The sequence below is a fragment of the Rhineura floridana genome, chromosome 3 (assembly GCF_030035675.1).
Source record: "Rhineura floridana isolate rRhiFlo1 chromosome 3, rRhiFlo1.hap2, whole genome shotgun sequence".
NCBI classification, from domain to species: domain Eukaryota; kingdom Metazoa; phylum Chordata; class Lepidosauria; order Squamata; family Rhineuridae; genus Rhineura; species Rhineura floridana.
The window spans coordinates 133470392-133489235 of NC_084482.1; the positions used below are offsets into that span (position 1 = coordinate 133470392).

Sequence of the window (18844 nt, forward strand, 5' to 3'; positions counted from 1 at the left end):
CCTGCTCCGGAAGGTCCATTGACAGCTTGAATACAGCTCATAAACATTAATTTCCAAGCAGATGTTTTAAAATGCTTTTACAAGTTTGTTTAAAATCACATGCCTTTGTTTGACTTTATTAAGTGGTTACATATGAAGTGGGTGGTCAGTTGGTACTGGGCATTATGATACATAGAAATCCTAACTAGTCAAATTCTTGTTAGAAATGGCAAAAAATAATATAAGAGATCATAGCATTTCTGCCTTGTTTTCAAAGGAATATTGTTCAATGCTTGCCAAATCTGTTCTCTTTGTTTTGCAGGAGAGCAGTTACTTATGGCTGGTGAGGTCTTTAATATTAGACCCTTGCAGTTATATGCCATTACTCAGCAACTGTGTAGGGGAAAGCCAACATGTGCAAATGGAGATGCCAAAACTGATCTTGGTCACATTCTGGATTTCACGTGTAGACTCAAATATTTAAAGGTAAATATGTTCTTTTTTACTTTATTTTAAAAGGAATCATAAATGGGTTGTATTCATTGTAGTTCTAAGATGCTGGTTCCATCAGTGCAAGGATTTTCCCTTCCACAACATAATGTTCTCCTCCTCTCTCCCCCCCCCCCAGTGTGCTCCCTAAATGTGTTCTGAGGGTTTCCTCAACAGATCTGGAGCAGATTTGGGAGCAGGGCATGGCTAGGAGGAAAGAGGGGGGGGGAAGTCACATTGTGCTAGCACTTTTACTTGCACTAGTGCAATCATTTAGTGGAAATGTCTTAGGGACTGCCTGAACCCTTATATGCCAGCTTCAGCATTGAGATCATCTTTGGTCGTCTCCTGAGTTCACGAGGCTTATTTAACATTGACAAGAAATCGAGCCTTCAGTGTCATTGGCCCAGTTCTGTGGAATGTACTGCCAACAGAGATTCAGCAGATGCCTTCTGTTAACATCTGCTGAAGACCTTTCTGTTCTGCCAAGTTATGCAGTCAGTTTAGAAGATGCGTTTTTGCAATAGTTGACCTTTGTTTTTATTGTATTTTTACTGTATTTTTAATGGGTTTTATTTTGCTTTTTTTTACTTGTTGTAAGCCACTTTGATGTTTTTAAATGAAGTAGTGTCAGGATCATTCAGACCATGGTATTCCTGATCTCTATGTATGGATGTGAAACTTGGACAGTGAAAAAAGCAGATAAGAGAAAAATCAACTCATTTGAAATGTGGTGTTGGAGGAGAGCTTTGTGCATACCATAGACTGTGAAAAAGACACATAATTGTGTGTTAGAACAAATTAAACCAGAACTATCACTAGAAGCTAAAATGATGAAACAGGTTGTCATACTTTGGACACATCATGAGAAGACATGATTCACTAGAAAAGACAATAATGCTGGGAAAAACAGAAGGGAGTAGAAAATGAGGAAGGCCAAACAAGAGATGGATTGATTCCATAAAGGAAGCCACAGACCTGAACTTACAAGATCTGAACAGGGTGGTTCATGACAGATCCTATTGGAGGTCACTGATTCATAGGGTTGCTATAAGTCGTAATCGACTTCAAGGCACATAATAACAAGTGTATGCAAATATAGTTATAAATAAAAATAAATATTCCCCAAGCATAGGTTAAATACTGTCTTTATACTTGTTCCAAAGCATCACAAATAATCTTTCTACAAATATGTTTGACTGCTGTTCATTACTTGTTCTTCTGTAGAATGTTAATTTAAATACTGTCGTAATGTTCCATATCCTACTAAACCATTCTGAAAACGGTGAAGCTATATTTTTCTCTAATCTGCTGCTGTACAGATCTTGGCAGTAGTAATGAGATTAATTACAGTTTCCAAGTCTATATAAGTAGGGAATTCCTTTAAACAGTGTTTTTTTTGTGATGGTGCTTGCTGGTATGGAATACCAGCACCTATTTTTTGACTGCCCATGGCAACCATTTTTTGCTAGCACCCACAATGCTTTTATCAAGGTATGAGTACTGGTACCTTATTTTTTTTACTAAAAAAGCACTGCCTTTAAGTAAAATCGAATAGTAGTACCTTTGGTTCTAATGGTAATGGATATCCAGTCATTTCCCGGACTAGGCTCCAGACTGTAATTCAAAATCTGGATTATAGAATAGTCCCAAAATATATACACAGAAAGTGTGCCCTTGCTGCTTTACACCTCCAACAATTACTTTGTGCTAATGGATAAATCTGGCTCAGTGTATATTGTGTTAAATACCATTTGTACTGAGTTTTTAAAATACTTTCTTGTAAATCTGCTGATATTAAACTTGGTGGTTCCATTGCTTTTCCGTTATGCCTAATTGTTACCCTAGATATCTTGCCTTATTTTTTCACAAAAGTCTTTGGTGTGTGTGTCTTCAGTTCGAGTATCAAAATGTATACTTTTCCTATTGCCCTTCGATATCCTTGGGCTTGATCGATGCCTCACTGTAACTTCCTTGCCTCTGTTCCCTATATTTCATATGCAGGGACAGTACTTCCTAGAAATACTGAATAATAGGGGTCTTACCCCTTTCATGCCTTCTGCAACATCTTCAAATAATATTATATTTTGTCCATCCATTAAACTCTTAATTTTGTCCAACCAAATAATTGCCACTTTGATACATTTTCCCAGTTTTTCCTCCAGATACTGTTCAGATATGTATTGGCAAACATGTTCGAATGCAAACCTTTTAGTTGTTTGTTTACACCATGAAGGAGAAGAACCTGGAAGGTGCACTAAGAAAAATATTTGAAGGCCTAATGACAATATTGAATGGCATAGGATATTATTTTAGCTACCCTTAAGAAGACTGAGTCAATATGTCAGTGTGTCTTACGACTCAAAATATGTTAGTATGCTTTGAGCTCTCATTTCTGTGCTGATAATTTATCTTCAATCCTTTCTTAACCTTTTCAGCATTAATTACATCTGAGCAAAGTGTCTCAATTCTCATTCTTAGGTTGAGAGTGGATTATAAATATTTTAAAAAATGATATGGAAAGAGCGCCAGCATCATATTCAAAATGAATTTCCAAACTGAGAAATTTAAAGTCCCTTTTAACATCCTATGATAAATACATAAGCACAAGGTGGCAGTCTTGTTTTAGCTGTGTATGCGTACTGCATCTTTAGACTGCTGTCGTGCTATTCTATTGTTTATATATAGGTACGATAAGCAGTAAAATTCTGCAAGTAAGCACTTGTGGATTATTCCTCATAATTTGACAAGATACTCAGTTTGCCAAACAGATGTGTATTTCTGTGCATTTAGTATTATCTTACTTTTTGTTGTTAGATTACAGGCACAGGTGGCCCTCTTGGAACCAGTAACATTCAGGAACATCTTTTGCCTTTTGACCTATCAATATTTAAATCTCTTCATCAGATACAGGTATGGTTGAAAAGGGGTTTGTTAATGCTAGGAACCAGAAACTGGGGCTTTTTGCATACAATATATGACTGAGTTTTGGGTCCCAGCCCATTTTGTCCTAAATTGAAACTGTCATGCTGTACAAACTATTTTCTGCTTCACCAAGAACTGCTGTTTGTTTGAGATTTGTTTATTTTCATGGATTGCAGTTCAGTTTTGGGGTTTCTTTTTAAAAATGTTGGTGACTGTAATAGTATGTGTTTAGTATTATTTATTTATTTATTTATTTATTTCCTCCCAGTAGGAGCCTAGGGAGACAAACAAAAGCACTAAAAACACTTTAAAACATCATAAAAACAGACTTTAAATTATATTAAAACAAAACACCTTTAAAACATTTTTAAAAGCTTTAAAAACATCTTGTTTAAAACAAAGTTTAAAAACATATTAAAAAGCAATTCCAACACAGACAGGGATGAGGTCTGAACTTAAAAGTCTTGTTGAAAGAGAAAGGTTGAAATTGCTAAAATCTCCTTTTGGAAGCTAAGTATTGCATAAACTTCATTAATTTTCCAAAAAACAAAGTGGTTACTTGCATATTCACCTGGCAATGGAGTGGTTTGACACATTTGCTCCCAAGTAGTCTGTATCTGTGCTGGAATTGCTTTTTAATGTTTTTAAAGCTTTTTTAAAAAAAGATGTTTTGTTGTAATATATTTTAAAGTCTGTTTTTGTGATGTTTTAGAGTGTTTTTAGTGCTTTTGTTTGCTTGTTTGTCCCTACTGGGATATAAATCTAATAAATAAATAATAAAATAAATATGGAGCACATAATGCTCCCTAGTTTTTAGAAGATCAACAAGCCAGACAAGGACTGGGCGCGCCGTGCAGGTGGCACAAGTCATGTCGTGAATATAACTGAATGCAAATAAGAGCCCATTGTTACGGCTGTTTGATAGCGAGGGAGGCAAAAAAATATATTTTGCCTTCTCCTTTGCATTGAGGTGTCATTAGAGGAGTTGTTCCAAGTGGTAAAGAGCTTATTGGGATCAAGCTCAGAAGGAAGTAGAGTAAAACTATTGGTCACCTGCTGTGACTAATTAGAAGAGAAAGTTGCTCATATCCACTTGGACTATGATGCTCCATTTAAAGCATGTGTGGAAAGGTGTCCAGACTATAATCTGGCCAGGTTTCTGGGATTAATTTCAGTTGCTGTGGATTGAGTCGCTGAGGTGCAATCTCAAATCTTGCCCTTTGTAGCTGATATGAGCTAACTAGTGTGGCGGAGGGGGGGGGAGGTCAGGGGTGGTGCCCACTGCCTTGAAAGAGGTAGTAGTGCAGCGCCTCCCTGGACCCAGAAGTATATGAGCCATACTGCCCAGTTGCTAGTATCCCACCTTTGGAAGTGATACATCATGTGGGAACGTGAGAGAGGGCTTTCTCCACTATGGGGCCCTGGCTATGGAATACCCTCCCTTCAGGTGCCTGGTTGGCATCAATATTGGTTACATTCCAGCACCGAGTAAGACCTAGCTATTTACTGCAAAAATTTGGATTGTATTAACTACTTTTTCCTGTGTGATCTGCTTAGGTTGATGATTGCTGTTGGGTATTTGATACAAGTTTATTATATTTGTATGGATTATTGTGATTTTTGTTGTTTATTCGCTTTGTTTTTTATTCAACCCTAAGATCAATTGATATTGGGTGCACTAGTAGTTAGTAGAAGTAATAAGAGGATTTGCTCTCCACTGGTGAGCCTCATTTTCCTTTGTTTTTATTTAAAAAACAGATAAATCACTGTGGTGCAAAGCTTATAAAAGGGTTGACCTCCTCAAAGCACACTTTAGCAACACTGAGTGTTCAGTTTTCAGCAACATCAATGATGGTAAGACTGAATGTTAACCATTTGAAAGTATGTCATATAGTGACTGTATACAGCTTTTGATAATTCACAAAGTTGCTGGGATTCCATCTCTTTGTCATATTGAAATGTGACCTTTACACAAAATGCAGAAGTTCGCCATTCCCATGGAACTGGTTTACCATATTCTGGTGACTAAGGTGGAACATGAGGGCTGAGTGGTGATGGAAGGAACTAAGGTGTCGGTGCAAAGATAGGAGGAGGGCTGTCCACCTTCGGGAGTAGGAGGAAATGATAAATTTTATAAATTGACCCTCATATCACTATCAATATTATAGAAATTTTGAGTAATATCCAACATAAGTCATAACACTGAGTAAATCCACTGAAATTAATAGACTTAAGTTACTGAAAAAGTAACTTAACTCCATAAAAATTTACTTGTCAGCTGATTTCAGTGGGTCTGTGCTGAGTTATCGCTAACATTGGATATCATTAATTGCACATTCAGTACCTCAGTGCTAGTATAATTGGTTTCTAAACAGTAAGGTTAAACATTTAGATAGACTTGTATCCTAAAATAAGTTAAATTATCAAAGCCACCTGTGCCTAATGAATAGCCTCTCTGGGGGTCAAGGGGCCTTTTTGAGCAATATGGGTGAGGCATTGAGAATCTCCCAAAGTCAGGCTTTGATCCTAAGATAAGGGCATTTAAGGAAGGTCACAGAAATTTTACTGTCTCTTCTCTCTCCCCCTCCCCCACCCCGCCTTCTGTGCCTCCCCCCTCCCCCATTGGCTACAACCCCCCAACTCTCTGGAATAGATTTTTGGGGACTGAAGTGGAGGAAAGTACAGGAAACTCCCCTTCTGTGAACTTCATAAGTTATGTTAAGATCCAAGCCATAATCTCTCATTACATTGATATTCAATATTTGAAATCAAATGAATGTTTCATACACTTTAACCATGGGGAGTAGTAAAGTAATGTTATATATGTCTCTGAGAAGTACTGTATGTGTGCACTTCACATGTGGCCATTGAATACTATTGCGGGGGGAGGTGTCTTTATCTAGCTTAACAGCAAGTTGCCCTGTTCTGTGTCCAAGGGAGTTCTGGAACCAGGAATTCACACCCACACCAGGATCTTAATTTGGATGCTGAAGCACCAGATTTATTAGGCTGGGGAAGGGAGGGAAACTCAATTACATATTAAACAATGTGGTATGATATATGGAACACAAATGTCATGCTCCTTTACCTAATACCCTCCGTCATTCACAACCTTAAAAGAGAGTATATATTCTTGGAAGAGAATGCATGAGAGAGAAGAGAGCATTTTGCTAATAGGAGTAGAGAAACAATAGGTGAGAGCATGCCAGTTTGACATGGGACTCCAGAAGACAGGAAATACCTGTCTGTTGTTCAGTGTTGCTCCCACAGCTGTAAAAGAGTAGCAGTGTCATGTAGGTGTGTGTTGATGCCAACATCAGGTGCCTGGGCCAGGGATTCTAAATCTTGGCTTTCCCATGTGATTTCATCTCTTAGGACTCGTGAACCCTTACTTTTCAGTTGCTCTGAGTAAGTTCACAGCAGGAGGGAAAACCAGGCAATAGAATACCCCTTCTCTGAGCTTTCTGGTCTCGTGTCCTGCACTAAGATGATCCTCACTGTGTGTGTGAGAGGGGGGGGGGAGAGGGAGAGAGAAGGAGTCCAGGTAGGCAACCTCCAGCTATATGAGGTGGGGGGGTGCATGCACACATGAAAACATCTTGGGTAGAAAGGCTCCAACCCTGTGCCAGAGCCTGAATCTTTTTCTAGGAGTCTGCTCTCACAGGAATGTATGATATAAAGGGATAGGGTGCCCCCCCATCAGTTAAAACTCTTTTGAAGCTCTTGGCTTGAGATTACTATTGTGTGTTTGCTAGTCCCTGGTTGCTCAGGAAGTTTGGTTTTGGCGGGAAAAAGGTATTTTCATATTTGACTTAGGTGTCATAAGGACTGGTGTCCATCTCTATTTGCATGATAGGTGTATCCTGTCTTTGGCAACAGGAAATGTCATCTACAGGGGATTAAATGAATCTCCCTTCTGAGTCAACTGTTTGTGTAATCAGTTTTTGTCCATCCCTGTCCCGCTGTGATAGACACGATCGCTCCCATGCGCCCCCTCCTATGTAGAGCTCATACAGCCCCATGGTATACCTCGGAGCTGAGAGTGATGAAGCAAGAGAGGAGGAGGCTTGAGTGCAGATGGAGGCGGACTCCTGACGAATGCAATTATGCTTTGGTAAGTGCCTGCTCTAAGCGATATACAGCAGCGGTGAGGACAGCAAAAAAGAGTTACTTTGCTGTCAGTATTAAGGCATCACTCTCCCACCCAGCGGAGCTTTTTAAAACTGTACAAGGGCTTTTACATCTTGGCCCTTGGGATACTATAGATCCATCTGTAGCCCGTTGTGATGAGTTCGCCGGACACTTCCAAACTAAGATCGCTTGCATTCGTCGGGACTTAGACTCCAATATTATAGCAGTTGGATTCAATGAAGCATCCAGACCACGGTCTTGTCCTCATTTATTGGATGAGTTTCAGTTGGTGCAGCTTGAGGATGTTGACAAGATCCTTGGACTGGTGTGGGTGACCACGTCTGTGCTGGATCCTTGCCCCTCTTGGCTGGTGAAAGCTGGCAGGACCGGAACCGCCGGCTGGGCCAAGGAGGTCATCAATGCCTCTTTGCGAGAGGGTGTGGTCCCTGACTGCCTAAAAGCGGCGGTAGTGAGACCGCTCCTGAAGAAACCCTCCTTGGACCCAGATAACTTGAACAACTATAGACCTGTGGCAAATGTTCCGTTCCTGGGCAAGGTTCTGGAACGGGTGGTGGCCGGCCAGCTCCAGGGACTCTTGGATGACACTGATTATCTTGATCCGTTTCAATCCAGTTTTAGGCCTGGGTTTGGTACCGAAACAGCCTTGGTCGCCCTGTATGATGACCTTTGTCGGGAGAGGGACAGGGGGAGTGTGACCCTGTTGATTCTCCTTGATCTCTCAGCGGCGTTTGATACCATCGACCATGGTATCCTTCTGGGACGGCTCACGGAGTTGGGAGTTGGGGGTACTGCTTGGCGGTGGCTCCGCACCTACTTGGTGGGTCGTCACCAGAAGGTAGTGCTTGGGGAACACTGCTCGACACCCTGGACTCTCCATTGTGGAGTCTCACAGGGATCGGTACTGTCCCCCATGCTTTTCAACATCTATATGAAGCCGCTGGGTGCGGTCATCAGGAGTTTTGGAGTGCGTTGTCACCAGTACGCTGATGACACGCAACTCTACTTCTCCTTTGCTTCTTCCTCAGGTGAGGCTGTTAACATACTAAACCGTTGCCTGGCCGCGATAATGGATTGGATGGGAGCTAACAGACTGAAGCTTAATCCAGACAAGACTGAGACGCTGTTAGTGAGTGCCTTCTCTGCCCAGATGGTGGATGTTTACCCTGTTCTGGATGGGGTTACACTCCCCTTGAAAGAACAGGTTCGTGGCTTGGGAGTTCTTTTCGACCCTTCCCTGTCTCTTGAGGCTCAGGTAGCCTCAGTGGCACGGAATGCTTTCTACCATCTCCGATTGGTAGCCCAGCTACGTCCCTATCTGGACAGTGACGACCTCGCCTGAGTCGTTCATGCTCTGGTAACTTCTAGATTGGACTACTGCAATGCGCTCTACGTTGGGCTGCCCTTGAAGATAGTTCGGAAACTACAGTTAGTCCAGAATGCAGCGGCCAGATTGTTGACGCGGACCAGAAGGTCCGCTCATATAACACCTGTTTTGGCCCGTCTGCACTGGCTTCCTATTTGTTTCCGGGCTAAATTCAAAGTGCTGGTTTTGACCTATAAAGCCTTACACGGCATGGGACCGCAATACCTGGTGGAGCGCCTCTCCCAATATGAAACTACCCGTACACTGCGCTCAACATCTAAGGCCCTCCTCCGAGTACCATCCCATCAAGAAGCTTGGAGGATGGTGACTAGAAATAGGGCCTTTTCGGTTGTGGCTCCCGAACTGTGGAATGGTCTCCCCGATGAGGTGCGCCTGGCGCCGACGCTGCTATCTTTTCGGCGCCAGGTGAAAACCTTTTTATACTCCCAGGCATTTTAAAGTGTATTTTTATGGTATTTTATTACTATGTTGTATTCAGGATGTTGTTTGGTTCTTGTATTGTTTGTATGTTTTTGTTTTTTGAGTTATGGTATTTATTGTATTTATATATTGTCCTTGCTTTTACCTTTTATGTACACCGCCCAGAGAGCCTTCGGGCTTCGGGCAGTATATAAATTAAATTAAATAAATAAAATAAATAGAGAGCCACAGCCTTATTCTGGAACTCATGTCAATGTATGAGGGGCGAGGTGTTCCCAGCATGCCTAGTTGGTCTCCCCAGTTTCCTAGTCCAGTGTTTGGCATGTAAGAGGCTGTCATGTTACAGTAACAATTATGTGATTTTGCATAAAAAATAAACATTCTTTGTTTTGTTCTTTGTTGTTTATCATACTGACCAGAGAATGGATATTGTATTCAACCGCAGTTCCTAATTTGATCACCTATATCTTTCACATCTGTCAGTTGAACATCCAAAAGTGATTTTGTGTGCAGTAAGCACCTTTTAGGGAGATGACTTGTTCAGAGAGTTTTACAGCTCAATCTAAAGTGGATCGAACTCATTCCACTGAGATGACTGTGACTCATCAGTGTGCTTGGGATGCATTCTTAATCTTTCACTCAAAGTATTGTATATTGTATAGCTTAGGTTATACATACAGTTATGAAGCCTATTTCTGCATATAATCTTGCAGAAAAGTGGTTTGCACGACTATAACGTCCTTGAGAGAGGGAACAAAGTAGAAATAAAGAATTCCATTCCACATTCTTCTTTGTGTATTTTGAACAGGAGGTCCTAGTTCCTGAGGCCTATGAATTTGACCAGTGGGAGCCTGAGGGTATACCATCCAGTTGTCCTGTGACAGCAGTTATTCCAATGTGGAGTACTTTAACAACCTTAGATATGAGTCACAATAACATTGCTCAAATTGATGATTCTGTGGTAAGATCAGATTTTTTAAAAGCCTTCAAACTGATTTTAAAAGGAGAGCGTGATATACCTATTTTACCTATTGATGTCAACTTGCTGTGAAATGATCAAGGCTTTGAAACATTGGCAGGGATGTCTAAAAGCCTTCAACATTTGATAGTATTCTATGAAATGATCATGGCTTTTGGACACCCTTGCCAATGATCAAGCTTAATGGGGTTTTTCCTTTGAACTGCAGATAGTTATGCTATATCGCAAACTGATTTTGAAATTTCTCTCTCTTTCAGTAGTCTTGTGGCCTCAAGGCTCTGTTTGAGAAACTGAATTCAAACTCATTTGGTTACACAGTACTAGTCATGTAGCTGTTCAAACTCCGACCGATATTCAGTATACAGACTAAATGCTTACTCTTCCTTTGATTTAGAAACTTATGCCGAAGATAGAATTTCTTGATTTAAGCCACAATGATGTACCACTGGTGGAAAATTTACAGGTTAGCTCTGCTTCTTTGGTGATGGAATAATATATATATTTGTTTCGCTGTTTTTGATGCTGTGTGGTTTCCCTTGATAAATTTCTTAAATATCAAGATATTTCCCCAGGGTGCTTGTCATTACCAGTGATTGCATTGCTCTCTGAATATAATATGTTGCCTCAGGTTTATCTAAATAGTGCCCTTCCCCACATTTTTTTCTAAAAGCAATATCAGAGGGCTATCATAAAAGGTAAGAGGACTGGGGGCCCTTGTAATTCAAACACTGGATAAAAAAATAACTGCATTGCTAAATGCTGCTCTGTTAGGTACCTTATAACTCAGTCCTAAGTTTTCCTATGTCAGTAAATTAGTGTTTTAAATGCGTAGCATTTTGAATTTTGTTGGAATTAAATAAAAAACTTAAAAGATAGATTGCCTAATCATTAGGGAAGAGGAAGATGGCAGATAAAATGGAGAAGCTGACCACTTAAGTATTTGGGAAACTGACCTCTAAATATATTTGTTGACCTGGAGATTTTTACATGTGTTTAAAAACACATGCATGTGTGTCCACAACATCGTCCTATGAAAAATAATATGTGACATGGGCCTTTACAGGACCACTTCCTTAGCCTAATACTGGTGGCCAAATTAGCATGAGAGGAAGATGTAAGTACTTTTCTGTCTGCCCTTACTGGTAATGGATGGAGAGGATATGGGAAGTCATTATGATGAGCAAATTGATTTGTCGTTTAAAGGTGACAAAAAAGATTTTAGTAAACCTGCTCAATTATTGTTAGCCCCAAAATGAACACCAGGCAGTTTTTTCAAGACCACACAAGAAAAAGAAAATACCAGTGTACCTCCATATTAAGCTATCTTTTGATTAGCAAGGTTTTTTAAAAATAAATTACTACACTTATCCAGCATCTTAAAGTCCATGCTTTTGGTCCTTCTCTAAGTGTTTGGGTTATGTTTCCATGTTTACCATTATAAAATAGTTCTGAATTTGAACTCTGTAAAGAGGATCTGTTAAAAATATTGTTGTTTCCATAACATATGTTTTTAAAAGAATTTAAGCATCTGAGAAGCACAATAAAAGGGCTGAACATCAAGAGTAGAAAATAGGTAGAGTAAAGCTTACCCTTGAAAAATATTAAAGATTCATATGAAGTATAACTCTATATGTATATTAAAAATGATTATGTGAAATAATAGAAAGGAAACTGCAGGAATTTGAGACATAGTAAGAAGTGATCAAGTCTGTTAGGATGCATTCTAAGAAATGTGGGGCTAGTCCAAGGTACAACTGAAGGAAAATTGAGTGGCAGGAAGACCTAGACACAACTACATAAAACAAATTGGAAATGTAATGTCTTCAAGTCGATTCCGACTTATGGTGACCCTATGAGTAAGGTTTTCATGGTAAGCAGTATTCAGAGGTGGCATACCATTGCCTTCCTCTGAGGCTGAGAGGCAGTGACTGGCCCAAGGTCACCCAGTGAGCTTCATGGTTGTGTAGGGATTCGAACCCTGGTCTCCCAGGTTGTAGTCCAACACTAACCACTACACAATGGCTCTCCAAAACAAATAGAAAGGACCTGAAAAGGCTTACCTACAATGGCCTTAGAGGTTTTTACAATCAAATAATTTTTTGTTAAATAAATGGGGGAAAAGGGAGAGTTGTCAGGCACCAATCAGTGCATTGAAACAGTCTAGAGATGTGATCATAATTAATATTGAGGCAAAGTTAGCAACATGGTAATTTTGTTGAAATACATTTCTACATAGCCCTTTTAGATGAACTTTTAAAAAACGTCTTGATTAAATAAAGAGCAATATTAGTGAACAGTGGGCCTTTTGTACATTAGTAGGAGGTGAACTAGATGGTTGGATCAGTGTTATATAGGGACTCAAGAGACCAAAGTGCAGTTTTAGAATTAAGCATTGTGGTACTTACAGTGCCTTGCAAAGGTACTCAGATCCCTGACCAGTGCTCTGATACTACTGAATTACAAATGGTACATTGTAATTTCATTCTGTATGATATTTTATTTTGAAACACTGAAACTCAAAATCAATTATTGTAAGGTGACATTGGTTTTATGTTGGGAAATGTTTGTAAAAAAACATAAAAAACTGAAACATGTTGCTTGCATTCAGCCAACACATTAATATTTGGTAGAGCCACCTTTTGCTGCAGTAACAGCTTTAAGTCTTTTGGGGTGTGTATGTACCAGCTTTGCACACTGTGTCGGAGGGATTTTGGCCCATTCTTCTTGGCAGATTCACTCCAGGTCATTCAGGTTGGTTGGACGTCGCTCGTGGACTGCAATTTTCAAAGAGCGCCACAGATTCTCAATGGGATTGAGATCAGGATTTGACTGGGCCACTGTAGGACATTCACCTTTTTGTTCTTGAGCCACTCCAGTGTTGCTTTGGCCTTGTGCTTGGGATCATTGTCCTGCTGAAAAGTGAATTTCCTCCCAAGCTTCAGTTTTTTAGTGGACTGAAGCTGGTTCTCTTGCAGTATTTCCCTGTATTTTGCTCCATCCATTATTCCTTCGATTTTAACAAGAGAAGCATCCCCACAGCGTGATGCCACCGCCACTGTAGGGATGGTGTGTCTTGAGGCATGGGCAATGTTAGGTTTGCACCACACATAGCGCTTTGAGTGTTGGCCAAAAAGCTCTATCTTGGTCTCATCTGACCACAAAACCTTTTCCCACATCGTAGCTGGGGCACTCCCATGCTTTTTGGCAAACTCCAGATGTGGTTTCAGATGGTAGTTTTTGAGTAACGGCGTTTTTCTTGCCACCCTCCCATACAGGCCAGTGTTATGCAATATCGTTGACTGGTGCACCATTACTCCATTCCCAGCCACTGTACTCAGTAGCTCCTTCAAAGTGATTGTTGGCCTCTCTGTGGCTACTCTCACAAGTCTTCTTGTTCGAGTGCTGAGTTTTGAGGGGCGGCCTTTTCTTGACAGTGCGGGTGGTGTGATGCAGCTTCCACTTCCCTGATTATTAATCCAACTGTGCTCACTGGGATATCCAAACACTGGGATATTATTTTGTACCCTTTTCCTCATCTATGCATTTGTATTACATTATCTCTCACTTCTGTAGAATGCTCTTTGGTCTTCATTTTCCTTCAGATCCACAGCCTGACCAATGACCCTTCAACAGTGGGGTTTTTATCCTGACCAATGTGACAGCAACTTTAATGGTTCACAGGTGGAGGCCAATGGTAAAGTAACTGTGTCCTCGATAGGGCAATTTCTTTCATCTGTGTAAACTGGGAGCTTCCATAGCATAGAGGTTGAATACTTATGCAAGCAACATGTTTCAGTTTTTTATATTTCTTACAAACATTTCCCAACATAAAACCAGTGTCACCTTACAATAACTGATTTAGAGTTTCAGTGTTTCAAAATAAAATATCATACAGAACGAAATTACAATGTACCATTTGTAATTCAGTAATATATCAGGGGTCTGAGTAGTTTTGCAAGGCACTGTATATTAGTAATGCTTAAGGTCTGTATATAGGATTTTCCCCTTAATTGCTATGTATAAAATGCAATTTTGTAAAGCCTCAGGCCCGCAGCTTTTTCCAACCAGTGTGCCTCCAGATGTTGTTGGACCATAACTCCCATGAGCCTCATCCAGCATTGCCAATGGTCAGGAAGATGTGAGTTGTGGTCCAACAACATCTGGAGGCACACTGGTTGGGAAAGGCTGCCTCAGGGTGTCAATAAGATGTATGGCATAAATATTATTAAATTAATATGCAATCTGCTTTTGTGTTCTGTTGTAGCATCTATACAACCTCATTCATCTGGACCTGTCCTACAATAAACTTGCAACATTAGAAGGTATTCATACCAAAGTTGGGAACATCAAAACTTTGAATTTAGCAGGAAATCATCTGGAAAGACTGTATGGCCTCAACAAACTCTACTCCTTAGTCAACCTGGATCTTAGCTACAACAAACTGGACCAGGTATTATGCAGCACAATTGTATACATGTTCATTTAGAAGTAAATTCCACTGTGTTCCATGTGTTTAGGATTTCAGTCTTGGTCTTATTGAGTGGAAAAAGTTGACTATTAGCAATATGTGGAACTATTTTGAGCATCTAGAAATCAGCATGGCCTCATATTGCAAATTACGTAATCTGATTCCTGTTCATTCCCTTAGAATCCTGACCATCTTGGCTTCCCTTTTTAAATAAAAGCGAAGTTCCAAACCTTATTATGTGGCAAATAAATTCAAAATATGAACCTTCCATCTATTATAAAGCTCAGCTTGTCAGGATGAAGTCTTCAGTCCCATTTCCACTCATTCTTCCAATCTACCTAGCCCCTGACAGTCATAAATTTCTACTCTGGGGTACAAATCTGGGGGGCGGGTAATCTAGATCTGGCTTAAGAGATGCAAAACAAGAAGATTTATTCTAATTAGTTCTTATCACATAATAATGTTTTTAATAAATAATTATAGAACTACAGTCTGTATTCCATTACTATAAAGAAAATAGTAATAAAATGAAGAAAAGAAACTCACCTAAAAAATCTGACCCCTTATATATCCAACTGATCACTGCACCCTATCGGAGAGAGCTTCCTGCACATACTGTATTATCATTCTATATGATACAGGAATCAGGCCTTTCATGTGGTGGCACCTATCCTTTGAAATTACCCCCCATTGTATTTTTGGCACCTGCTGAAGACCTTCCTCTTTCAACAAGCCTTTTAAGTGGAGATCTTTACCCCAGACTGCATCTGTATTAGAACCATTTTAACTGCTTTTACATATGGAATTGTTTTTAAATGTTTGTATTTTTATATATGGAATTGTTTTTAATTGTGTTTACACTTTTCTTGTTTTATGGTTGTAACTGTTTTATTCATTTAATAGTTGTATATGTTATTATTGTAGCCTACCCTGAGACCTTATGGTAAAGGGCAAGTAAGAAATCTTGTTTGTTGTTATATGCCTTCAAGTCGATTATGACTTATGGCGGCCCTATGAATCAGTGACCTCCAGTCAGTACCGCCCCTAGGCACCGGGAAGCGGGGTACTTGCCCCGGGCCCCACACTTTGGGGGGGCCCCACGCTTGGCGATCTGTGCTTGGCAGCCGGGGAGGTGGTGTCGCGGTCCTTGGGCGTTGCGACGCCGCTGACTCCACGACAGGGTAAGGCAAGCTAGTGACGCAGACCCGCCCATTGCCTTGCGTGGCCGCCGCTCTTCCCCATTGCTCTGGCGGTGCTGAGTTCCACCTTAAGAGGCCGGCCCGGGTCTTCTTGTGGTGGTTTGTTGTTGCCATTGCCAAGTAGACCTGTGCTCGTTAGTCGCTGCTACTGACTCCGCTCTAGACCGTTGACAAGGCGAAAAGGTTCGCTTTAGGCTGGGTTACCTCCCCAAACTTCACTCACCCAACGAGGAGCAGGAGCGGCGCGTCCTAGGTAAGGAGCCCTCATCCTTGTGTGCGCGTGTAAGGGCAATGCAATTCTTTCCCCTCCTTCAGTCAACAACTGTGCCATGGCGTCCCCTTCCCCCCCCCGATTCCACTGCCCTCCATTCATATTTACTTTATTTCTCTCCTCCCTCTCGAAGTTCAAAAGATGGGGAGAGGGGTTATTATTTTCCTCCTTTTAATTTTGGTTCAAAACTACCATTTTACCATTCTTTTTAAAAAAAGCCACTAAGCTATTTTCACTCTAAATCAACACTGAAATGTTAAAGTTGCAGTCCTGTGCACTCTTACATGACAGTCAATTCCATCAAAACAAATTGTCCTCACTTCTGAGTAGACATGCTTAGGATTTGCTTATTAATGTAAGGTTAACAAAGGTTCTCCTTACCTGGAGAATTGACTTTTCTCTCCCTTTTCTGTATTTTTTTCTTTTCTTATCACCTTCAATGGAAGCCTTCCTTTTCCTCTCTCACAAATACCTGTCTATCTGCCCTCTCATTGTGTCAACTTACCTAATATAATGTACAGAAAATAAATCTGAAAAAGTTTCAGTACCCTTAGAAATTAACACAGACAGCAGTTCTTTGCTGCTGTCCTAAACCCACTTAATTTGGAGTAAGTCCTGTTTAACTGAATGGTTGTTCTTCTAAGCAAGCATTATGGGCAAATGGTGGGAAGGTAAGTGACCCAGGCTGCAATCCAATACATGTCTACTCAGAAGTAAGCTCTGTTGTGTTCAATGGGACTTAATCCCAGGTAAGTGTGTACTGGATTGTGGCCCTATTGAGTGAGTGAGCAGGCAGGCAAGCTAGTGTCAATGTGCAGGCAGGCATTACAGTGCAACCCTAACTACATCTACTCAGAAGTAAGTCCTACAGAATTCAAAGGTGCTTACTCCCAGGTAAATTGAATTAGGATTGCACCCTTACTCCTGAATAAACAAAGGTCTAGTTGAAAAGCTGCAAGAAGCCTATGTGCTCAGTGAGATTACTCTTGTGTAAACCCACACAACCCTAAGGACACATTTACCTACAAGCAAAGCCCCATGGTTGAACTAGGAAACTTACTCCCAAAGAAAAACTACAAAGGATCAGGCTATGGAATAGCCACAACTCTACCAAGGTACATTAGGGAGTAAGCATCATGACTGAATATTGATGAGATTAGGGTTGCCAGGTTCAGTTAGGAAGATAAAAATGGGAAAATATGCCTAGAAATAGACTGCCATATCTAGCAGATATCGACAAAGGGAAGACAGATGTCAAAAGACCAGTGGACAAATGGATATAGAACAGGTTGACTAGAGGCCTATTCCCTGAAGTGAAGGTAATTATATTTGTATTTAATAGGTTGTTAGCCTCATATGTAAATTAAATATTAGAATTACATATATTCGTAAATAAAATCTCTCTCTATTTCAATATATATATATATAATATATAGAGAGAAAGAATGTGGGGGGGGCAATTATGCTTTTGCCCCGGGCGCCGCACATGCTAAGGGCGGGCCTGCCTCCAGTAGCACCTATTATAAACCACCCTGTTCAGATCTTGTAAGTTCAGGTCTGTGGCTTCCTTTATGGAATCAATCCATCTCTTGTTTGGTCTTCCTCTTTTTCTACTCCCTTCTGTATTTCCCAGCATTATTGTCTTTTCTAGTGAATCACGTCTTCTCATGATGTGTCCAAAGTATGATAACCAGCTTCATCGTTTTAGCTTCTAATGATAGTTCTGGTTTAATTTGTTCTATGACCCAATTATTTGTCTTTTTCTCAGTCCATGGTATGCACAAAGCTCTCCTCCAACACCACATTTCAAATGAGTTGGTTTTTCTCTTTTCTGCTTTTTTCACTGTCCAACTTTCACATCCATACATAGAGATTGGGAATACCATGGTCTGTATGATCCTGACTAATGTTCAATGATGCATCTTGGCATTTGAGGACCTTTTCTCGTTCTCTCATAGCTGCCCTCCCCAGTCCTAGCCTTCTTCTGATTTCTTGATTATTGTCTCCATTTTGGTTAAGCTCTGCACCAAGGTATTGATTATCCTTGATAAGTTCAATGTCGTTGTCAACTTCAAAGTTATATAAATCTTCTGTTGTCATTACTTTAGTCTGCCTGACTTTCAGCTGTAGTCCTGCTTTTGTGCTTTCCTCTTTAACTTTCATCAGCAGTCGTTTCACATCATTACTGATTTCTGCTAGCAGTATGGTATCGTCTGCATATCTTAAATTATTGATATTTGTCCCTCCAATTTTCACGCCTCCTTCATCTTGGTCCAATCCCACTTTCCATATGACATATTCTGTGTGTAGATTAAACAAATAGGGTGATAAAATACACCCCTGTCTCACACCCTTTTCTATTGGGAACCAATCAGTCTCTCCATATTCTGTCCTTATAGTAGCCTCTTTCTAGAGTATAGGTTGCACATCAGGACAATCAGATGCTGTGGCACCCCCATTTTTTTAATGCATTCCATAGTTTTTCATGATCTACACAGTCAAAGGCCTTGCTGTAAGCACAGAACAGGGTTATTTTCTTCTGAAATTCCTTGGTCCGTTCCATTATCCAACATATGTT

At 40.4% G+C, this 18844-nt stretch overlaps 1 protein-coding gene across 5 annotated transcripts in view; it reads left to right on the forward strand.

Moving 5' to 3' along the window:
* The window catches only part of NISCH (nischarin), a 62360-nt gene that overhangs the window by 23968 nt on the left and 19548 nt on the right, over positions 1-18844 (forward strand). For 3 of the 5 annotated variants that reach the window (XM_061617977.1, XM_061617980.1, XM_061617978.1), the window contains 6 exons: positions 302-465; positions 3286-3381; positions 5152-5247; positions 10158-10310; positions 10723-10791; positions 14593-14778. In XM_061617977.1, the coding sequence (XP_061473961.1) occupies positions 302-465; positions 3286-3381; positions 5152-5247; positions 10158-10310; positions 10723-10791; positions 14593-14778 (764 nt within the window). Of the gene's footprint in view, positions 1-301; positions 466-3285; positions 3382-5151; positions 5248-7364; positions 7508-10157; positions 10311-10722; positions 10792-14592; positions 14779-18844 lie in introns of those variants that run through there. The other 2 variants (XM_061617976.1, XM_061617979.1) reach the window with 2 other exon arrangements.